General features: G+C 44.7%; 1 protein-coding gene across 2 annotated transcripts; it reads right to left on the bottom strand.

Moving 5' to 3' along the window:
• Positions 1–183: 183 nt before the first annotated feature.
• On the bottom strand, positions 184–9,548 carry MINDY1 (MINDY lysine 48 deubiquitinase 1). 2 transcript variants are annotated; one of them, XM_051992709.1, is made up of 10 exons: positions 8,962–9,548; positions 4,599–5,047; positions 3,984–4,041; positions 3,614–3,678; positions 3,086–3,244; positions 2,670–2,772; positions 2,331–2,473; positions 1,742–1,933; positions 1,062–1,208; positions 184–786 (listed from the first exon to the last, which is right to left on the bottom strand). In XM_051992709.1, exons 2-10 carry the CDS (start codon positions 5,043–5,045, stop codon positions 706–708), a joined length of 1,395 nt encoding a protein of 464 aa, XP_051848669.1. In that variant the 5' UTR covers positions 5,046–5,047; positions 8,962–9,548; the 3' UTR covers positions 184–705. The 2 variants fall into 2 exon arrangements, with proteins under 2 accessions (XP_051848669.1, XP_051848670.1); XM_051992710.1 differs by having other exon boundaries at positions 721–818.

The following is a 9,548-nucleotide window of genomic DNA, read 5'->3' as shown; positions in this document are numbered from 1 at the left end:
ACTATGAATACAGGGTCTATGATAAAAAACAAGAGCAACAAAATGGAGTTTAATCTTCCTCTGGTGGCTCCCTCCACATGTCTCACCCTTTCTCCACACCTCATCACAACAAAGACTTCATCTTGCCCTATAGAATGATATGAAAGGTAAGGTCTAAAAACAAAACAAAACAAAACAAGAACCTCAGGAAAGAAGTTTTATTTTCAAACTTCTAAGAAGGTACAAATGCCAGGTAGAAACCCAAACAAAACCCTGAAACCAAAATGAGAAGCATACTCTGGGCACAGCCAAGAGAAGTCCAGCAAACTGGAGATGGGGAGAAAGGGATACTCTAGACTAAGCCATTTCACCCAGGAGCCTGAGTCTGTGCATTAGTGTCTTTGTGTTATGGAGCAGAAGACGGGGCAGCATGAACCCTGCCCCTCATCTTGATGCTTCCCTGTGTAATTGGGGAGAAGGATCAGGGGACAGCAGCAGGTGGGTGTGAGATATAGGAGGCACAACCCTTGGACAACACTGAGAACAGCCCCTTGGACTTGATCAGCTCTTGCCGTGGCAATTGCTCCCTGCTCCCTAGTACCCCGCGACTAAGAAAACCCAGAAGGCTAGGGTAAACAGGCAAGCAAATGGAGGAGCCATAAGGAGGAACCTCTCAAAGAAATGGGGCACGTCAGACTAGGCACAGCAGCTTGGCTTGGGATACAGCTATAGAAGGACACAGTCTGACTCCTGCTTTGACCGCTGCCTACGTTCTCCAGCTGGACGTCCAGATGAGGCTCCTCTCTCCTGTACCAACATGAACAAGTGGTCAATCAACCCTAGAAAAGTATCAGGAAAAACAGAGTCTAGGCTTATGGGACTTTGGAGAAGACAAAGTGAAAGGGGGTACTGATAGGATCTTAAGAAGGGAAAGTATTGGGAGGTTAGGAATTTGAAGGTGAGAAAATCAGGAGACTGGGGACGAGGGGAAACGGACTAGCATCAGGGAGGGCCTGAAGAAGAGGCCCTTTCTAGGAGGGCGGACTCCAGAAGTGCTAGGAAAACATAAATAGGTGGTTCACCTGTGGGGAAGGGGCACGGGGTGGCATAGGCTGGGCCTGCTGTTGCTGGTATTCCTCCTGTTGCAGCTGCCGGGCCAGTTCTAGATCACTGAGACCCAAGGTGGCTTGTTGTTGTTGTTGCTGGAGAGACAGGGCAATCATATAATCCTGAAAAACAAAACAGGGGCTAAGGAGGAAAGACACTAAGGAAACTCAGGTCTAGCTTTACAAATAAATCCCTTATCCCACTCCAGTCCCCACCTCAATTGCCAATTCTTTCCGCCTTGTAGGCAAAGATAAAAAAGAAAACCAAAAATCAGCTAGCCTCCTATAGCCAGATATCCCAGACAATAAGTGGGGAATTGAAGGCAGGAGAAGAAAGAAAGAATATAGATAGTCTACATTTTACCCCCACACACACACCTGAAATCCACAGACTCAGGAGTCTATGGAAAGATTTCAGGAATGGGGAAAAAACACACAACTTTATTTTCCCTAGCCTCCAAATGAAACCTAACATTCCCTTCAATTGCAAATTGGGCATAACAAAACAAACATTAAACTGCCAAAGAGGTTGATCACACAGAAATGGCTAAGAAACTGGACTAGATCCTCTAAAACACATTAAACATCAAATTACTTCCCTTACTCTTTACCTGCTGTTGCCCCCTGAAACCAATAGAAGCCCCTGCCCATCTCACCTGATCCACCTGCCGTTGCGTCTCCTGAGACTGAGCCCCATTGCCAGCCCCGGCCTCCTTGCCCAGAGCGTGGCTCAGGTGGAAGTCCGAGTCGCAGAAGCAGCTGTCTCCGTCCACGTTGTGCAGGCTCTCCCAAACCACCTGTTCTTCCTGCAGAAAGCCCTGGTCAGTGACCAGCAGGTAGAGATGACTCTGCCAAAGTAGAAGAGAGTGTTGAGAAAACAGAGGAGAGAGTCTTGGGGATTTTTGTGAAGGTCTAACAGCTGGGAGGCAATTGGGGCACATTTGAATCTCCTGGGTTTGGTGAAAGAGTGAGTATAATTGTGGTTATGTTTAGTGCCTGTTCCCAGAGGATCATAGATTTGGAGATTATTTGGGAACAAGGGAGTATCTGGGCACAAATATATCTCAAGTATGTGATCCTCTGGGTCCTGTTCTCTCTACCTCTTCCTTACCACAGTGCCTGCTACTAAGGGCATAGAAACGGAATCCCAGCTAAGTTCTGCGCTGAAGGATGTTAAACTGAGGGAGCTGGGAGCATGACATAGGAATATGGGAGCCCTTAGCCAGCCCCCGAAACCTCCATCACCTTATGTTTGATCATAGTGCTAAAGTGATTGTTTCGGAAAAAGACGCTGAGCTCTCCTTCCTTGGCGGCCGCGGTCAGCTCACACAGCCCGTGGTACGTCAGCTGTGCTGCCGTCACTTCCAGGAACTGCTCTGCGATTAGGCCTGGCAAGGGAGATGCAGATGGACTCCGATCTAGATCCAGGATGGGATCTAGGGAAGGATCACCCAGAGGGGACCCTGGAACTCCGGGGGCCCTTTAGTGCAACCATTTTTCTCTCCCCCAACCTTCCCTCCAGCGGCCCCACTGCCGGCCTCAGTCTCCCCTCCCCATAAAGCAGGGCCGAGAGAGGGGTGTTACCTTCTGTCACAAGGTTGGTATCACTGGAATGCTTACAGGTGATGATCTTCTCCACCAGCTGGTTATAGCTCAGTTTACCAACTGCGCTCACAGCCTCAGGACTCTGCAGGGACCATGAGGTTGGACTAATGAGGAAAACTCTCCCACCTCCTACAGCCCACCTTGGCTACAGTGACATGACCAACAGTGCCCCTTCCCCCAACTCCTAGAACTGATACCGGGTGAAAGGGGTATTTACACTGCATTGTGATGTCTTTTGTTTAAGCTTCATCTGCCCAGAAATTCCCATCAACCATTTCTTCTTCCCCCTTCTCCCTGTCCTTTCCCTCGTAAGCCCCATTCTGTCCTTGCTGCTCTCCCCAGCATTTCTCCTGCTTCAGTTTTGTTTAGAGAAATTGAGTTTTTTTCCCTCTCACCTGGGGATCCACCAGCCAGCCGTGGTAGAGGGGAATTCCGAGGAGATCAAAGACACTGCACTCGGGCGTATATTCGAAATCAGAGACGCCTGTGAAGCGCACGTTGACATCCAGACCCGTGGCCAGTTTGGGTAGTACTGTCATGGCATCGTCCACATTCTGGGGGAGTGGGGAAGGGATAAAGGAGCCAGCCCGCACCTACACAGCCTTCACACATCTCCAAGAAGAGAACTGAATCCTGCTATTTCTGTACACCCTGAGGCCCAACAGTCTTGATTTACCTCCCCCTGGAACTTTGTGTGATTCATCCATCCCCTTCTAATCCCTCCTTTGCTTCTTCAACCCAAACAGATAAAGATCTTTCCAAGGAAAAGAATTCCTGCCTTAAAATGGGGAAAATGGAAAAATACTAGGGAGAGAGGGGAGAAGGTTTGTCTAAATTGCCCAATGATGAATTGCCCACCTCCCTTCCCTACCAATCCTTATTCTTCAGGTCTCTAGCTGTCTTGGAAGTCCCTCCTGCCTTACCTGTTGAAAGTTTAGCTGTAGTGCTTCTGACTTCTCTTGTGGCTTGATGGATAGTAGGCAGTCTCCTACAGTAAAAAGCTCCTTATGAATCAACCCAGACAAACCTCCCAAACAAGTTCTCCTTTATCCAGGAGAATTGGAGATCCATACAGAACTCAGATACGAAGATATCTTAGAATGCATCTAGGCTCAACGCCCTAATTTAATAAATGAGGAACCAAATCCAGAGAAGTTAGTCAGAAAGGTAGGAGCCAAGCAACCTGACTACCAATCTGGTGTTCTTTTACCATTCAGACTTATAGAAAATATGTTATTCTGAATTTCAATTCTAGATAGAGCCGCACTGAATATCTATAAGCAACTCACTCACCGAGGTGTGCCATTAGCTCATCTGAAGTGATCATTTCCTTTTGAGGGGCCAGCTTTACCTGAAGACAAAAAATACCTAAAGAATTAATGGTGTGTTTGTCCTTTTTACAAAGCATTGTAGAAAAAGAGACCTATGAGAGGAAGAGGGTAAGGCTAGGGGGATGAAGTAATGTGAATAAAAACATCTATAACTACAATTTTTTAAAATGGCAGAATTGGAGTGGCTAGGTAGTGCAGTAGATAGAACACCAGCCCTGAAGTCAGAAGGACCTGAGTTCAAATTTGGTCTCAGACACTTAACAATTCCTGGCTGTGTGACCCTGGGCAAGTCACTTAACCCCAATTGCCTCAGTCAAAAAAAAAAAAAAAAAGCAGGATTAAATGCCAGGAAAAAGTCATTTTTCAAGGGGAAAGGACAAAGAAGAATGGGATCTATCTTTGAGTTACTGAAACAGATGGCATAATGTGAAGTTCTGTTGCTATTTAGAAAAGGATACATTCCACCCTTCCCCTCAGCAGAAACTCCTCCTATGCCCTCTTCTATATACAGATATATGTGTGTGTGTGTGTGTGTGTGTGTGTGTGTGTGTGTGTGTGTATATTTATATATACATACCTTCCACTGAAGAAAAAGGATGTTCATGATGGCAAGAAGTGGACAAGGCCCATTGGTGCTTTGAGTGATAATGGGTGTTCTTTCCCCCTTCCAGGGAATCCACTTCACACAGTAGAAGTCAGTCTCATGCTGATGGTTTGAAGGAGACTGGGGAAGCTCCTGAGGGTTGGGCTCCACCTTCACTGCCTCTGCTGAAGGCTGGGTCCCTAGAACTGGCTCTGGTTGTTGTGGACCATCTTCTGGAGGCGGTGATTCCAGGTTGTCCTTATCTTCGGTGAGCAGTGAGACTTGGTCTTCTTGCCCTTCATCTGTTCCCTTAGTATCTTGAACATCTTTGTCCTTAGGGTCCAATTCTGACTCTGACAGGACCTCTTTATTTTCAGGGATATCTACTTCTGGAGTTCTGATCTCATCAGGGGATGGTTGGCCAGGCTGAGAGTTCTCCATGGCTAGAAGAAAGAAGGAAGTAATGAACTCTCTTCAATGATCACAAGGATGTGTTCAAACCAGGCTTGGCTGTCAGCAAAGGGAATAGTTTAGGGGAAAATTAAGCATCAGAAAAATATAGATACAGGAAAGCCTAGGAAAAGAAGAGTAGTGACAGTGATGAAAATCTGGGTGTGGTTTAGGTACTGCCCCTCTACTGGGTACAAACAGGGCTAACTTCTTCTTTTCCTGGTTCACCAGCTGATCACCCTCCCTCCATCTGGCTATTACTAGATGGAACTAAAGAGGATAAAACATACAAATATGTGGTGGATTACTCCAATGAAATCAGGAGCACAAACTGGAATCAGCTCTCAGAAATAAAAAGAATAAGGAAAAGAGAAAAGGAATAAGAATGAGAAGAGAAACAAGAGGAATGAGACACAGACAAAAGAGATAGAGGAAGAAACACCCTTTCCCCCCACCAAACAGTACTAATTATTATTAAAACCCTGGTGTTCGGCTCACCCAAGGAAGATCATCAAGACAGTAACCACAAGTATAACTCTCAGAAAGAAGAGAGTTAAAATCATTGTCTGGCTCCTCTGTCTTTCACCAAGACCCTGATACCTGCCTACTCTAGAGATACTTTGAATAGATAGAGACTTTGTTTTCCCTCAATGACCAAGTTCTGTTCTCTCCCTTCTTTTTCATGAGGGGTAAAGGACTGAACACGTTTAAGGTACATGGAGTTTTAAGAAAAGAGACTTAGAATAATGCCCCCTTTAGGAATTTGTAGAAATTTTATGTTTTTCTAAGAAAATCTCCTTTCCTTGCATGGTCCCAAATTGCAGTAAAAGATAGACCTTGGGAAGGACTTCCCAGTGGATGATGAGGAGAAATATAGGAATAAATTATGGAGACTAAATTGAGATTGCCAGCCTCAGAGTATATAAACAGTTCCTAAAATAGTAAAGGAACTCTTTCTGGACCAATTGGAAGATAAGAATTACTTTCCTTCTAAGACTATTTCACCAATATGTTCAACTCTGAAACCTTACCCTCTCCATATGCATTTTTCCCTTGGTTGGATATAAAATATATCCTTGGTAGGGTCAGGGAATTCCATGATAAACCTGTTCAGCTCTGTCGAGACATGAACCTTTGTCTGGAATTTTAATTCTCTTTATGGATGTTGTGGACATATTTATTGGCATTTGTAGATGTATTCATAACTCATGGACGGTGAGTGATTACAGACTGGTTTAGGCTGTTGTGGCTTGACTTGGAATGGATTAGTTGACAATCATTGGGTTAGAGTACTCCTTTTTACAGAGCCTATAAACTAATGTAGACATACCTCGCCTTCCATCTTTTTTTTTGGAGGACAGAGTAGAGAGAAGACCTAAGCTCTGAAAGTTCCCAAATTCATCTTCCTTTCTGTAATGACTTCCTTTGGGCAGAGGCACATGAAAAGTACATTACTATCATCTATTTGGCCTGAGATGATTGTTCCTAGAGCCCAAATCCAAGAACCACAATACCTCCTGGATGTTGGGGAGATTTCTTAATCAATGTCAAGGTCCTGGTTGATATGATCCTATCTTCTCATAAGAGGAGGGGACATTTCCTGGACAACATTGGCTTTAGGACTGTTTCTCTAATAACTTCAAGTCTGAGAATTCTGATACTCAGGATTTTACAGATAAAAGGGAAGTTATTGGGTAGAGAGAAGGGAGCTCTTAAGGGAAAAGAGAATCATACACATGGTTCCTTGAACTGGAAGAGCAACAAGAGAATGAAACTGAGCAAAAGATCTCTTTATCCTCTACTATCATGAATTATTTAGATGGTACAGGTCCAGTGGGAAGGGGGTTTATATGTAGCAAAGCTTTTCCTTTCTAGGAATAGTCTAAATCTTCAGGGAGATATTCTAAAGCTTAATGCCTACATGAAGATGAAAGAGAAATTTATCAGAATATTTGGAGTTTGCCTCCCTAACAAACTCAAATTCACTTTGCTTCTTAAAAAAATTTGAACCACAGGGTCTGGAGGACCACATAGACCTTTTGAGGAAGGTGGGACTCACTGGCAAGGGAAGGAGAATCTTAATGACTGCTTAAAGACTTTGCATTTTCTAAAGAGTAGAATAAAGTACACTAATTATCTTGAGTCTATCTCAATATAGTGTACACTAATGTACACTATTATCTTGAGTGCTTATACAGGAGGTAGGGATCCTTTTACCCCAATGTTTGGAGACTAAGGTTGAGTTACAGTCTGAAATTTCCTAAAGACAACTCAGTGGGAATAATAGTAGACAAAGAGACATCCACTTGTGAACCCAGAACTTAAGAGGTTGAGCTTTTGATCATACGTGACTGGATCAGTAAATAATTTACTTATTTAAGGCATATTTTTATTTTATATTGGTCTAGCTATCTTTGTATCCTTTGTGTCCATCACCATTTAATTAAGTAGCAACTTCCTTTTACACAGGTCCTCTAAGAGAGAAAGGAAATCTTCAGAGAAATCATTTCCCTATGCTAGCCCAGAATGCTCCCAATTTTGACAGATAGATATTTGAGGGTAGAAGTAACAGGAAGAACTGGAGATAAGGTATGGGAAATGAAAGTTCAAGTTAAGAGAATTGAAGGACTATGGTAGCAATATCCAACTACCTATTCTCTGAACTTAAATATGTTATAGCTAATTGCGTGTCATTTGTAGTTTGTTCATTTTAAGTTAGAATGCATGGGGAGTACTTTCACTTCTTATTCCCTTCTCTCTTTCTCTGTCTTGTCTGTCAGTCTCTGTCTCTCTCTGTCTTTCTGTCTGTCTCTCTGTTTCTCTCTTTCCCTCTGTCCTATTCCCCCAGCCTTCTAGAAGAGACTTAAAGAAAACTCAGGAAATTGATATGAAAATGATGGGTAAATGTGGAACAGTTTGGAAAAGCCCTGTTCTACCTTTTGTAAGTACCCAAATCTATTCATAATTAATCAGAGGAAATGAAGCTAATTAGCAACTCCAGAAGCAGATACTCTTTAAAAAGAATGGAAATGGAGCTGATAAGTGGTACAATGGATATAGCACCAATCCTGGAGTCAGATCCTTACAAGCTGTGTGACCCTGGGCAAGTCACTTCACCCCGTTACCTCCAAAAAATAAAATGAAATAAAAAAAATAGGGTCCTGTCAGGTTAGAAGGGACTAGATCAGGGACGCGGTGCCAGACAACAAGAGAACCTAAGTCTTAGAACAATGACCAGGCTGGACAGAGATCTGGAAAGCTCACGTTCCTTAAGGTATACCACGTATCCTGCCCCTCTGCCTGCCCGTGGTGTGATGGGCTTTAGGATTTCACTTCATTTCACTGTGGCAGAGGTTATGCAAGAACATTCAGACCAAAATTGCTCAATTCTCTCTTCTTCTTGGTCCCCCAAATGCTTGACCATATTCTCTTCCTGAGGTTAGTGAGGATGAAATAAAGCCTCAGCCCCTTCTTGAGTCATAAGGGGCATTAACAGGGAATTCTAGGGAACAGCCAATTATGACGGGGAAGAAGGCGAAAGGAAAGAGAGACTTGTAGCTAATTCCAGGAGACCACAGGGAACGTCCCTTTCTCTTAAGTCCCCCATTGTACCAGATTCCGTTTAAGTCTCCCCCAAACTCTCAAGTCATGGTTCAGAGTTTCTCCTCCAAAGAACTCAAAAGAGCATCGTGGTGTCCCATCCACTTCCCTGCACAAAGGAGCAAGATGCATTTAAGGAGAGAAAATGTGAGAACCAAAAACTTTTCTTACAAATCCCCCCCCCCAAAAAAAAAAAAAAAAGCCTTTCAGAATGTAGGGAATAAAGCTTGGGAAGGTGGAGCCATTGCTAAAGGCTACAGAGGAAAGAGAGGTCAGGGTAAGGGAAGTAATTAAAAGAAAGTTTTACCTTAAACCGGAGGGACTCGGCTCAGGAGTTTCCAGGGGACTCCCCGTCCAGAGAAAGATGCTCTCCTGCTCAGCTTCAGTCGCCTCTTGCAGCTGTCAACACCTGGGCAGACGGGCTTCAGACCGATGGGTGTCCAGGCTGGGTCCCAGCAGTTTCGGGATTCACGCCCCCCGCCGTCGGGCAGTGGGAGAGAGAGGGGGGTGGCCAGATACAGCTCAGCTTTCCCCTCTCAGCCCCATCCTGTCCGCCCTTCGATTACGCAGACCCCTGTAGCCTTCGGGAGGGTATCCAGGTCCAGGCTGTGCTCTCCAGGCCCTGGCTAAAGCCTGGCTTTCCAGGGAGAAGTTTCTGTTTCTTCTTCTTTTCCTCCTCCTTTTTTTCTATTAAGAGAAATCATCAGTTAAAGACAGATTCCCTGGGGCAGGGGGCAGGCTGCTGAATTCCACCAGGTTTCCCTGAGGGCCATCTGCCGTGGTCAGCAGCTGGCGACAGGCAGAGAGGGAGAGGGAGAACGAGAAGGAAGCCGAGAAAAACAACAGAGCCTTTCTGTTCCCTCCCACTGCTGCTAGAGAGGACGGGGACTCTTG

The sequence above is a fragment of the Antechinus flavipes genome, chromosome 4, assembly GCF_016432865.1.
Source record: "Antechinus flavipes isolate AdamAnt ecotype Samford, QLD, Australia chromosome 4, AdamAnt_v2, whole genome shotgun sequence".
Classification (NCBI taxonomy): domain Eukaryota; kingdom Metazoa; phylum Chordata; class Mammalia; order Dasyuromorphia; family Dasyuridae; genus Antechinus; species Antechinus flavipes.
Note: the sequence above shows the minus strand (reverse complement) of the source record. Positions and strands in the feature narration are given on the sequence as shown.

What these genes read in the sequence shown, in the direction of transcription:
- MINDY1 (XM_051992709.1), bottom strand. Translation starts at nt 5,045, where the DNA reads ATGGAGAACTCTCAGCCTGGCCAACCATCCCCTGATGAGATCAGAACT. An exon ending in TGAGCTAATGGCACACCTCG is followed by an intron (nt 3,679 to 3,983) that starts GTGAGTGAGTTG and finishes TTTTTACTGTAG; the next exon opens with GAGACTGCCTACTATCCATC. An exon ending in CCCGTGCCCCTTCCCCACAG is followed by an intron (nt 787 to 1,061) that starts GTGAACCACCTA and finishes ATGTTGGTACAG; the next exon opens with GAGAGAGGAGCCTCATCTGG.